The sequence below is a fragment of the Symphalangus syndactylus genome, chromosome 5 (assembly GCF_028878055.3).
Source record: "Symphalangus syndactylus isolate Jambi chromosome 5, NHGRI_mSymSyn1-v2.1_pri, whole genome shotgun sequence".
Taxonomy (NCBI): Eukaryota; Metazoa; Chordata; class Mammalia; order Primates; family Hylobatidae; genus Symphalangus; species Symphalangus syndactylus.
This window is the reverse complement of record NC_072427.2, coordinates 84,169,987-84,182,743: the sequence shown is the minus strand read 5'-3', so window position 1 is coordinate 84,182,743 and position 12,757 is coordinate 84,169,987. Positions and strand designations below refer to the sequence as shown.

Below are 12,757 nucleotides of genomic sequence, written 5' to 3'. Positions count from 1 at the left end.
CCTCCCAAGGGAAGGAGAGTCAGTGTTCTGACTGTGGTCTGTGTTAAATGCATGGTGTTCCAGAAATTAAACATGACAGAGGTGGCTGGGTCTTCAGCAAAAGTGTTCCCTTGTTCAAGGCCTTGGTGAATCTCGGTTTTCATCTGGCTTCATGTCTCGACCTGTACTGTCTAATATGGTAGCCACTGGCCGGATGTACCTTTTTAAATTACATAAAATGAAATGAGACTAAAACTTGCACTCCTTAGTCGCTCAGTAGCTAGTGCTGCATGTTGGAGGCACAGGCTTCGAGTGTGGGGAGCAGATGCCTGTGACTGCTTGCTGTTCTGTGTCCTGTCTGTGTGTCACAGGTTGGCCCCCCCTCTCCTGGCTAGTGATTGATGGGAAGCATCTAGCCAAGCCCCCCAAAGACTGGCACCCTCTGGCCCAGGACACAGGGACTGGGACCGCCTACATTGAGGTAATGACTGTTCCTAACTTAGAGCACGTAAAAACATGTCCCACAGGCTAAGTCTTGCTTTTCATAAGAATATAAGTTGCTATTCTTTTTTGTTAAATTTCGGCCTAAGGGTTCTTGTTTTATCTCTGCCCCGGAAATACAGAGTGTCATATAGATCCTTGCTCAGATCCTTCCAGGTTTCTCTCTTATCTAATTCTCTCCTAACTGGCTCCCTGGGGATGCAGACAGTTATGAGGGAGCCCATGGCGCACCATTGCCCTCAGGCACCTGCCCAAGAGGAGCCACAACTTCCACTGAAGCATTCCCTCAGCGGCCAGGGTTTGCCATGTACCTGGGCCTAGCAAGATGGTTAGAGGAGAGACACTGACCACTTCTTCTTTTGAAGATTCTGTCAGTCTCCATTCTGTCTGTTGTCACCTCTAGAAATACCACATCATGTCTTTCTCCTTGAAATCTTTCAGTATAAAACCAGCAAAGAAGGCAGTACGGTGGGGGTCACAGTGTCCCACGCATCCCTGCTGGCGCAGTGCTGGGCTCTGACCCAGGCGTGCGGGTACTCAGAAGGTAAGGGCTCTCGGCGGGGGGGTGGGGGCCCCTCCAGCCTCACACACATACCCGATGTCCCTAATCATGTGACTGTCGCTGCATCTGTCAAAACCACCCCTGGGTAGTGCCTTTGCCCATTAATCCAGGTCATGCCAGGTAGGGAGATGCACCATCCTCAGCATGCTTACGGGGTCTCTGTGGTTGTGCTGGCCAAGAGGGCACACGGTGTGTCTTAGCAGAGTCCAGACAACCCCATCAGGGTTGTTTTCAGTAAATGCACATGGATGTTGATTTTATGGAACATGGAACCTATATCCCACTGATTGATTTATACACAGTGCTGGGTTCACAGGCCTGCCCTGGGGGGCTGGCTTACTCTGTGACATACCGAGGGTCAGGGCATTTTTCATTCAAAAAGAGGAAAACACTTTTAGTTTTCTATTACTGTATCTATGACAGTAGTTTTGACCTTAGCTGTCATGCATATAAATATATAAGTAGAATCTTTATGGTTGTAGATGATCTGTTGGTAAAGTATAGTCAGCACCTGATTTACTTCAAATGTCAGATACTTAACTTGAGATACTTTAAAATTAATATTATTTAATTGATAAGTACTAATTGTATATATTTATGGGATACACTGTGACAAATAATTTTAAAAACTGTAAAAATGGACTCGTAGTAGTTTTCTTACATTGTAATACTGGAATTGAACAAAACTACAGAGTGAAATTGAATGGTATGTGTAAATATCTAAAATATAGGTGTTTAGGCCAGGTGCAGTGGCTCATACCAGTAATCCCACCACTTTGGTAGGCTAAAGCAGGAGGAGCACTTGAGGTCAAGAGTTTGAGACCAGCCTGGCCAACATGGTGAAGTCCCTTGTCTACTAAAAATACAAAAATTAGCTGGGCATGGTGGCGCATGCCTGTAGTCCCAGCTACTCGGGAGGCTCAGACAGGAGAATTGCTTGAACCTGGGAGGCAGAGGTTGCAGTGAGCTGAGATTGCTCCATTGCACTCTAGCCTGGGCAACAGAGCAAGACTGTCTCACAAAAAAAAAAAAAAAAGAAAGAAAGAAAAGACAAGCTGTGGTGACACCTTGCACAGCTTCTTCAGTATGTGATGTTCCTGTGCCTTCTGATTAGTGCTCAGCATGGTTCTCTGTGTTAGTTCCATGACCTTCTACTTTTATGTGTTTCCAGTAATTTGAATAGATAACCAGGATTATTGTTAATTGGTACGTGGTATTTGGAAATGCTCTATCTGTTCCCTGAAACTTACATGTTGATGACATACTCAACTCAGAATTTCTCTAGAAAATGCATAGGGCTTATTGAGAGGGTTGCTCAGTGGTGTAACCTTCTTTGTCCACTTGCAGCTGAAACATTAACAAATGTGCTGGATTTCAAAAGGGATGCTGGTCTGTGGCATGGAGTGTTAACAGTGAGTGTTGTTTGCTGATGACTAATTGTTGGAACGAGGGATTGAGAGGAATCCAAGCCTCTGCCTGGAATGTTGTTGGGAGAGGACATTGGTTTTGTTTTGTTTTTCTGGTGTGGCCCAGGTCCACCCGCCCTAAGCATGTGTGCTCCCACACAGAGCGTCATGAACAGGATGCACGTGGTCAGCGTCCCCTACGCGCTGATGAAGGCAAACCCGCTCTCCTGGATCCAGAAAGTGTGCTTCTATAAAGGTAACGGATACCATGGTCACGGCATTCACCCTTCTTTAGGGAAATCTCTTTGAACTGACCTTTGGTGCTTAAGAAAAAATAAAGCTGACATGTGGAACTGCAGATGTAGGCTGAGGAGCTGTGGGATGTCTTTCTTGGTCACACCCCTGCCCAGGAGTATGGGGGTTTTCTCTGCCTCGGGCATGGCCCTCAGGGTTTCATGGGTGATGTGGTAAGTAGGGCCACTTGGTGGTGTCTGGGCCTTACTTCTCTCAACAGTTGAGGTGCCTCCTGGGACCAAGCAGGAGGCCCCAGCATGGCCACACCTGCACAGTCGGCAGTCTGTGTCTCTGCCCTGTGGAGCTCAGTGGCACTTCTGCTAGCCACTGAGCCACTGGATCACCTGGGTCACCCATGTTGCCTTGTTCTACCTGCTGGGCTGTGCCCCTCTAGACATGTCTCCCAGCAGTGTGGAGGGGCAGCTCTCTCTGTCTGTCCTACTTTATGGAGGGAAATTGAAGCTTGGGTAGGGGTGAGGGGATTGCTGGATTCCACATGCTAGCCAGTGCAGGGGCCAGACTGAGGCCTGAGACCATCTGTTTAGCTCCTGGGGTCCTCACACTTCTCAGCCAGCACCAGGGGTTTGGGGAAGAACAACATGAGACAAAGCAGGCAGATAGGAAAAGAGTGATATGGAGCTTCTAAGAAAAAATTAACGTTGGAAATGGATCTGAGGTTTTGATGTCTAAATTGTACCTCAGAGTTGATTTTTGTGGAAAAAGCTTTGAGGGTTCGTTAGACTGCATGTGAGAGATGGCTGCAGAGAGCTTGTGACCTGGGAGCTAAGTGTTGTGTCTGTCTGTGCATGTACACCTCTGTGTGGGATGAGGTACACGTGTCTGTAGGCGTGTGAGGGTGCCAGCCCTCGTGACGCAGGGATGTCTGTGCCATCCTCTCTCTGCAGCTCGGGCCGCGCTGGTGAAGTCGCGAGACATGCACTGGTCTCTCCTAGCTCAGCGGGGCCAGAGGGACGTCAGCCTCAGCTCACTGCGCATGCTGATTGTGGCCGATGGCGCCAACCCGTGTGAGTGAGCCTGTGTGCCCAGCGCATACCCCACACAGTGTCCCCTCCTGCAAACCAAAGTAGAATACACTGAGAAGCAAAATGGAGGCATTTTCACTGCCAATGTCATATAGATACACATGTCCCATCATTTGTATGACATGGAACATCTTGGTGATTCACTGGTTTATCCCATGCATGTTTATTAGGCCACTAAATTTAAAAGCAGTTTTAATATGCTTGATGAAAGGTACATGCCTTAATGAGAGTCATCTTTCTTAAGAAATTACCAGATTGTGTTGTGGCCTGGGGTTCCTGTTTCTCTTTAGGCCTCATCCCCAGCCTCCTGCCCTTTGTCCTGGTGCCCCCACGTCTCTGGCTTCTGGCTTCACTTCTCCCACCAGGACGCAACCATTCTCCCTCCTGGTTTGCCTGGGTGGCCCCCACGTCCTCCCAGGAGGAGCTCTCTATGGCTGCTGCCTGAGTACGTAGGGCCTCCTGCGTGCGGTGGTCTGAGTGGGCACCGAGGGCCTCCTGCGTGCGGTGGTCCTAGCGAGTACCTAGGGCCTCCTGCGTGCGGTGGTCTGAATGGGAACCGCTTTGTCAAGGCTGCACATGTGAGCTCTGGGGCCCAGGACTGTCCAGGTCTGACTCAGTACCTCCTCTGGGGAAGCCTCAGGTGATGCTGGTCACACAGGGGCTCCTGTTGCAGCACACACCTGTTGACCAGGTATTAGGGGTTTTCTTGTTTGTTAACCTGCATCATTGTCTATGCACTGGAGACTACCCTGGATCAGAAGCTGATGTTTCATCTTATCCCCTCTCCAGTGTGGCTGACACCCCATCTCTTGGGAGGTCACCCCACCTTTCAGCACCCCCAGAGCCTCTCATTCTCTTGGTCCGCACCTGAGCCAGGCAGGGCCTGCTTCTGGGTTCTGCAGCACTGCTCAGGTCTCTGCGTCTCCACCCCATGCCCACCGCCACTCTGTGGTCCACATGATGGAGTCAGAGCGTGCACCTCCCCTCCAGTGCCTCTTCCCATGGCACTCCCCTGTCACTGCACCTGATCCTTGCAGTGCTGTGTGGCTTGTCTACCACCACATGCAGCACCTTCCTGTCCTCCTGTCCCTAATGATGCCCCTTCTGCCCTTTGGAGCACCAAACCATCCGTGGCTGTCTGATTTCCTTTAAAGACACCATCTTCCTTGAAGAACATGAAGTCTGAGAGTGCCTGTGAAGGGGCCCCGTCCTTCTGCTGACACAGCCCTGTGGTTCCGATGGCTGCAGGCTGTGCTGACTTGAGCATGTGCAGCCACCAGCCGTGGCCTGGTACACCCTCAAGAGCATGTGCTCCTGTGTGTCAGTGGCCAGCCACCTTCCCTGCTGGCCCCCCAGTTAGTGCTGGCGTTCCACTCTTGTTGCTCTGTGCAGGGTCGATCTCCTCCTGCGACGCCTTCCTCAACGTCTTCCAGTCCAGAGGTCTGAGGCCGGAGGTCATCTGTCCTTGTGCAAGTTCTCCTGAGGCGCTGACTGTCGCCATCCGCAGGTAACCTCATTCTTTGCTGTGTCTCATGAGCACTTAGTTGAATCTTCTGCATACAGCTGAGTTATCCTGGAGCTGTGCCTGTGTCTGACAAAGATCCAGGACCATTTGTGCAGTAGCACCTTGGTGCCTGGCCCCCCACATTTTGCCAGCTTGGGTTTGCATGGGGAATTGGGTAGCAACTTCCTGGGCCATACTCCGGATTCTTGCAGAATGCCAGCTTGCGATTTTCATAAGTGCTTCCCAAATTAGAAAGGCCTTGTCATCTCGTCTATAGCTGTAGTAAACATTACAACCTAGGAACTCTTTCTTACTCTGAGGCAGGTGTCGGTCAGCTGTGGAGTCTGTGGGAACCATTGACCTGCCTGGAGAAGCGCCCGGCCTGGTGCTTAGTGCCCAGCCACCCACTCCCGGGAGGCCTGTGCTGCTCCTGTGGCGGTTTTCCTCATGTCATCTCTCTCAGCCTGGAGGGCATGTTGAGCCTGCAAACTGCCCTGAGTGTCCTTGTGTGTGGGTGCGGGGCTGCTGGTCCTTCCTGTGCTCCTCACTCCCCTCCTGAGGTTTGCTTTCCCCTCATCTCGCCTGCCCCACCCCCAGCTCCATCCTGTGGGTGGAACTCAGTGTGCTCACACCTGAGGTGTCTTAGCCTCAATTGTAATCTTGTATTATAGTCATATATTCATAAATGGTATGTGTTTCCATATATGGAAGTAACCCTAAGTTTTTAAAAGTAGCGCTAACTTGGCTGGGCACGGTGGCTCATGCCTGTAATCCCAGCACTTTGGGAGGCCAAGGCGGGTGGATCACCTTAGGTTAGGAGTTCAAGACCAGCCTGGCCAACATAGTGAAACCCCATCTCTACTGAAAATACAAAAAATTAGCCAGGCGTGGTGGCGGGTGCCTATAGTCCCAGCTACTCGGGAGACTGAGGCAGGGGAATCGCTTGAACCCGGGAGGTGGAGGTTGCAGTGAGCCAAGATCGCGCCATTGCACTCCAGCCTGGGCAACAAGAGCACAACTCCGTCTCAAAAAAAAAAAAAAAAAAGTAACCCTAACTATTTAGTCACTTAACATTAAAAAAACACTATTGTCGTCTACAAACTGTAAATTATTCTTCATTCTTTTGTTCTGTGGTGATTTGTTTTGCGCAACTGTGTAACATTTTTCTTATTGGAGGAAACACCTTTGTTGCTCAGTGTTCCAGTTACTATTGTTGTATCACAAACAACAAGTCATTTTATTGTCTCTCATGCTTTCTGTGGACCAGGAGCTTAGGAAGGCCTCTGCCAGGTGGTTCTGGCTTGCAGGAGATGGTGTTTGGACAGGAGCGGTGAGGGGCTGAGACAGCTTTGTGTGTACATCTCAGGCCCCAACCTGGTCTCTCAGAGTGAGCTGCTCTGGGCTTCCTTGCAGTGCAGTGGCCTCAACACCATCATACTGTTTGCCTGGCTTCGCAGGGCTCCAGGCGAGTGTCCCAAGACAGTTGGGTAGAAGCTGAATTGACGTTTTTGGCCTGCATTGGAAGTCAGATAGCATCACACCACTGTGGTCACAGGCCCTTTTTCCACTGAGTGGAGTGTTGAGGTCACATTGCAGAGGGGCATGTAGTTTGGAGACATTGCAGCATCTTTAGAATATGTGTTTGTCACAAGTCTGTAACATGGAGCAGTGGCTTTGGTGCAGAATCATGCTGTAGGCAAGGTGGGCCCACCTCCCTGGAATTTCATCCCCCTTGTCAGTTAACCCCATGGTGGTTTTATTTTCTAGGCCACCTGATCTGGGAGGACCACCTCCAAGAAAAGCGGTCCTGTCGATGAATGGTCTAAGTTATGGTGTTATCAGAGTGGATACTGAAGAAAAGTTGTCAGTCCTTACTGTTCAGGACGTTGGTCAGGTGATGCCTGGAGGTAAGGGACATAACCAGAGTGGGTCTTTGTCCATGACTGATTGAGGTAACAAAAAGGGTTTTGTTGTGTTTTGAGACGGAGTCTTGCTTTGTCACCAGGCTGGAGTGCAGTGGTGTGATCTTGGCTCACTGCATCCTCCACCTCCCAGGTTCAAGCGATTCTCCTGCTTCAGCCTCTTATAAATGCTCCAGGCTTCATAGTAGTGCTCTAGAAGCAAGCATACAAGTTAAAGATTTCTCAAGAATGTTTTTCAATGTAAATTGGAATTTTACTTTGTAAAATATTTGCTCAGTTTTTTCCCTCCCTTTGTGTTAAGTTTAAAGATGAGCTAAAATATAAAGATGTGTATATGGCCTATGCAGCTCACTTACAGTTCTTTGATGTTTGGGAAGATGGTGATAATAGCTCACTGTATTCCAGGCACAGGCTTCATACTTCATATGTGTTGAAGCATTTAACCTCATGGCAACCATGTGAAGTGGGCAACTCTGAGGAAAATGGTAATGTTTGTGAATAACTTGATAATTAGGTTATCTAAGTAAGTTCTAGCAAGCATGTGTTAGGTAGAAGCCTCATGCAAGCTTCCCAGAAATTCCTCGATGTCAGAAAGGCCTATGTGAACTCTTCTGCAGAAGTCGGCTCTGTAGGCCTGACCGTCATGTTAGGTATTGGAGGTTTTCCTTGCTGGCCTGAGGCAGAATCTGGCCTGGGAGGCCCTGGTGACAGTCGAGTGGAGACACTGTCACGTGGTCTGAGGCCCTCCTTGTAGCCATCCCACAGCTACTTCAGCTTTCCTGCCTCCCTGTGATGGCCTTTCCGGGGTTCACGGGCAACTGTCGGGGCCCCTTTTGGTGACTTCTAGAGGCAGGGCCCCATCTCTCAGTGCAGTCTCCCCCTTTCCAATGCGGCCCTGACTGCATTAGGGGTTGCAGGCACTGCGAGAGGCTCAGCGTCCTGGCCCTTGTGCCTGCAACTCTGCCTCTTGCAGGCTGACAGGCTGTGGCTGCTCAGGTGCAGACCCTGTCTGTGGGTGGTGCTGGTAGCCCAGCCATCTCTAACCTGGAGCCTGGGGCCAGCTAGTGCCTGATCCCTGTGTGTGCACAGATGCTGGGTCCTCACTGAATAAGACTCAAGTATTTCAGCCTGTGTTTCTAGCTCTACTTTTTACTCATACGAATGGCATCATCATTTCTGTAATTCTACTCAGAAATAGAACAGTCAGTCTTGCACGGTGCTTGAACCTGTCGTAAAACATTTTCACAGATAGCAATCATTGGGGTGTCACTTATTTACATCATGGGAAAATACAGGTGTTTAAACTTCCCTGGAAAATCATGATGAGGTCATGATTCTGAATGAATCTTAGGAACATCTGTAGTTGTGTGCGTTTTATTTGTAAAATGTGGATTAGGACAGGACATGCGTGCACAGCGCTTCCCTAGGCGTGTATGCAGCACACCTCCTCCCCCAGGCGTGCATGCAGTGCTCCCCCAGGTGTGTACGCAGCGCTCCCCCAGGCGTGCACGCAGCACTCCCCCAGGCGTGTGCACGCAGCTCTCCCACAGACGTGCATGCAGTGCTCCCCCAGGTGTGTACGCAGTGCTCCCCAAGGCGTGCACGCAGAGCACCGCCCTCCCTCCCCCAGGCGTGTGCATGCAGCGCTTCCCCTCTACCAGGCACACGCGCACCGCGCAGCACTCCCCCTCTCCCGGGCGCATGCAGCGCTCCGCTCCCCCGGCACTCCCCCAGGCGTGCACGCAGCACTACCCCAGGTGGACCCGTTTCCTATGACCCTCCACAGCCCCTGGGCTGTACCCCTTGTTGTGGGACTGAGCCCCATGGTGAATCCTACATGTGATTTGTTTTCAGCAGTTTTTCAGTCTGCCCTGTGTAGGCCCATAGCATTTGTGTTCACTACGGTATCAAGTGTGTATGTGGTGCTTTGTGGCTTTTCGTGACCTTGCCCCATCTCTGCATGTGCTTGTAAGTGTTGTGTGGCACTAACGGCTGCCTGGATGGCCACCTGGAAGCACAGACAAGCACCACCTTCCACATCAGCCAAGCATGGCTGCATTCTCTCTGCAAAGTCTTTTATCTGATTTGTGGCAAAAGGAAGCAAATATCTGGTTGTCTCTCTCTTTCTTTTACTGTCTTTGGAGATGACAGTACATTAGAAAAAAACTCAAGAAGAGACACAGAAGGACAGTTCCTAGCTGACCCAATGGGTTAACTGATTGCTAAGTAACCAAGTTTCGTTTGATGGACCACCACCCATTCATTTGTGCATCTCATGCTTTTGTGTGAGGCTGTTTCTGGAGGACTTTCTGTGGCAGAGCTGAGGACTAGGCAGACAAGATCCCTTGTGGGAGGGGAAGGCAGCAGGTTGCCGAGAGTTGGGTAGGGTGCATTTAAGTAAAAACAGAACTGGGTGATGGGGCTGTGGGAGGAGTCATGCTGAGGCCTGAGACATCATGCTCCATGAAAAGGCACATATGTGCAAATTGGCCCCCAAATGCGGAAAGGCTGAGAAACTGAAGAAGGAGGCAGACAGATCGTCGTTTGTCAGTAAAGGAGTGTTCATTGGGGAACTTACAGATAGAATCCTGGTCTTGAGTGGCTGCAAGACAGGTAGATCTCTGCGCCGCAACCCTCCAGACCCAGGGCCTTTGTCTTGAGGAGAAGCATCTGTGCTCTAGAAAGAGTGTGCACATGGCTGAGGGAGTGCCCTGGGCCTCATAGCCTGTAGTGTGTGCAGCAGCATCAAAGTTATTTTGGAGGTTAGGCAGAACTTAAAATGAACAGGTGTTTCTCTGTGAAGATACCTTAGAGGCATGCCTAGACTTAAGATGAGTCTGGAGTCACGTGGCGGATTAGCATTTAAAATAAGGTTACTAGAAAGGGGGCAGGCATGGGCAGAGTTCTGTCAGGCTCTGGAGCAGGAGCTGGTGTCCTGGGCTCGTGTGTGGTGGTGCTGGTCAGGAGCCAGGGCCAGCAGCACCCCATGTGGACCCAAGAGGGCAGTATGACAAGAGGAGGCACAGGGTTTATTTATCGTAGTACAGGAAATATTTTGTCAGCCGGGGCTTATTACATGAAGGATGTGTTGTACTTTCTGGTCACCTTACATTGATTATAAAAAATATTTCATACAAAATATAAAGACTTACAGCTAGGTAGCATGTGTATCATCTGTGTCATAAAACTCCTTATAAGAAGATGCTGTGTATATAACATCCTGTTTCCATAACTGCACATACAGCAACAAGGAGATCTTTGTGAATGATCCATTTAAACACGTTCTTTATTATTTTGAGTTTTTTTTTCTCATTTTAGCTAATGTATGTGTTGTGAAGTTAGAAGGTACCCCTTATCTTTGTAAAACTGATGAAGTGGGAGAAATATGCGTCAATTCCAGTGCAACTGGTACAGCGTACTATGGATTGCTTGGAATCACGAAGAATGTGTTTGAGGTTTGTCCCTTTTCCTGACTTTCATGTTGAAGTTAAGTTGCATGAGCACTCGTGGGGCCCCAGGTGTGCTGGGGGCTGGGGGATTGCAGAGGCTGCGTGGATGGTCTCCTTCCACACAGGCCCTGCTGGGGCTGTTGGCACGTGGCCTGCATACCCCTGTGTGTCCTCCCAGAGTGAGGGCAAGGCCAGTACCAGGACCAGGCACGCTGTGGAGAGCTGGGAGTCAGCGTGCTTCCCACAGTCCTGCATGGGAGAAGGGTGCGTGGGTGCGGCCTGGTGGCTGAGAGGAAGGCACTCACCGTGGCCCCAGGGAAACTAGCCCTCTGCTATATTTGCATTGTTGTGATGTGAGTTGTTCAGGACAAGTCTAGTGAGGCCAGGGGAGGCCAGGCACCCAGAGCAGAGGTAAAAGGGATGCTCGTGTCCTGCCTCAGGAGGCCTGCCCAGGAGATGGAGCAGCCAGGCCACAGAAACTGGGCCTATGCGGGGCCAGCCTCCTTTTTCCCCCTGGCCAGCAGGCGTATACATGGTGCTGAGTCTCCTGCCGCCTGCTGGGTCTTTTTGGCCAGTTGGTTGGTTGTCCACAGCCTGATCGTGCCCCTCTCCACTTTGTGCAGGCAGTTCCGGTCACCACAGGAGGAGCACCCATCTTTGACAGGCCATTCACCAGGACGGGCCTGCTGGGCTTCATTGGGCCTGTGAGTATGTCCTCCTGTACCAGGACTGGCAGTCAGAGAAGGTAGGGGGCGTGGCTAAGGGGACACCTCGTTGCAGTCCCACCCTTGTCCTGGCCGTTCCTGACCTCCCATGTGGCCTTGGTCGGTCGCGCTGACCTCCCTGCCCATCACCCTACCTGTGTGCAGGGCCATCCACACCTCCGAGACTGGTGCACAGTCCTGCACACAGGCCTGAGTCGGGGGTCCCGAGGGTGGATGAGGATGTTTTGCTTTTTATATGGAGTGGCAGGTTCGTGAGTATTCATTATATCATTCTTTACCATTTTGGATGTCTAAACTATTCAAAAATAAATACTTCTATTTGTAACATCTTGGCCCAGTGTTTCTCTCAACTGGGCAATTTTGCCCCTTCCCTCCCAGGGGACTTCTGGCAACTTTTGAAGACATTTTTGCTTGTCACAACTCAAGGGAGGGGAGTGCTCCTGGCATCTAGTGAGTACCTAGAGGCCAGAGATGCTGCTCAGTGTCCAACATTAGCACAGGACAGCACCCGTGACGGTATTGTCAGCCCAGAAGGGGTTTGGGTCACTGGTGCTGGGTTTGGGACCCCTGCCCTTAGCTCAGCAGTTTTCAGTCCTTCACAAACTACCCACAACTTGTTTCCCACTTGTGAGCCTTTCCCATGCTGACGTTGCCCCAGCAGCCCCACTTTCTTCCACATAGCCTGCCCCTTTCCCGTGATGACTCCCTTCCTGATGCTGCCCCACCAGCCCCCATTCCTTCCACACAGGCTGCCCCTCTTCCAAGCCTAGCTTGTCACAGGGCCTGCGTTGCAGATTGGGTCTGCGGGGCATTGACCTGTTTGCAAGGCGCTAGAGGCTCCTGTGCTGTTGGCCCCTTCCTGGGGGGCCTGACCATGGTCCTGGCACATCCAGCTTCTGCCCGTGTGGGTGGAGTCTTGACCCACACCCTTTCCCTCAGGACAACCTGGTCTTCATCGTGGGCAAACTGGACGGGCTGATGGTCACTGGAGTTCGCAGACACAATGCAGATGACGTTGTGGCCACCGCGCTGGCCGTGGAGCCTATGAAGTTTGTCTACAGAGGCAGGTGATGCGCTGCGGACCCCTGTGCCGGGAGTAGATTCCTTCCATTTACAGCTTGGGAAGTCTTTCTGCAGTAGATGGAAAGCCCAGCAAATTTGAATTCACAAAGCCTAAAAATTATTGTACATCAGAAAACTCTAAAGTAGAAGGAAAATATTTGCAGCAATGATACCAGAGTCAATATCCTTACTGTCCAAAGAGTTCCTTGGATTCCTTAAGAAAATACGGGTTTGATGTAAAATTTGGGGCAAAGGCTCAAGGGGACAAATCAGAGAGGGAAGAATTGAGTAAAGCAAAGGGAAATGGGTC

General features: G+C 50.7%; 1 protein-coding gene across 13 annotated transcripts in view; it reads left to right on the top strand.

The window, feature by feature from the left end:
* The window catches only part of DIP2A (disco interacting protein 2 homolog A), a 114,092-nt gene that overhangs the window by 74,804 nt on the left and 26,531 nt on the right, over nucleotides 1-12,757 (top strand). For 11 of the 13 annotated variants that reach the window (XM_063640411.1, XM_063640412.1, XM_055280043.2 and 8 more), the window contains 10 exons: nucleotides 351-460; nucleotides 922-1,024; nucleotides 2,390-2,454; nucleotides 2,611-2,704; nucleotides 3,648-3,767; nucleotides 5,178-5,292; nucleotides 7,057-7,196; nucleotides 10,530-10,666; nucleotides 11,284-11,364; nucleotides 12,325-12,452. In XM_063640411.1, the coding sequence (XP_063496481.1) occupies nucleotides 351-460; nucleotides 922-1,024; nucleotides 2,390-2,454; nucleotides 2,611-2,704; nucleotides 3,648-3,767; nucleotides 5,178-5,292; nucleotides 7,057-7,196; nucleotides 10,530-10,666; nucleotides 11,284-11,364; nucleotides 12,325-12,452 (1,093 nt within the window). Of the gene's footprint in view, nucleotides 1-350; nucleotides 461-921; nucleotides 1,025-2,389; nucleotides 2,455-2,610; nucleotides 2,705-3,647; nucleotides 3,768-5,177; nucleotides 5,293-7,056; nucleotides 7,197-10,529; nucleotides 10,667-11,283; nucleotides 11,365-12,324; nucleotides 12,457-12,757 lie in introns of those variants that run through there. The other 2 variants (XM_063640416.1, XM_055280044.2) reach the window with 1 other exon arrangement.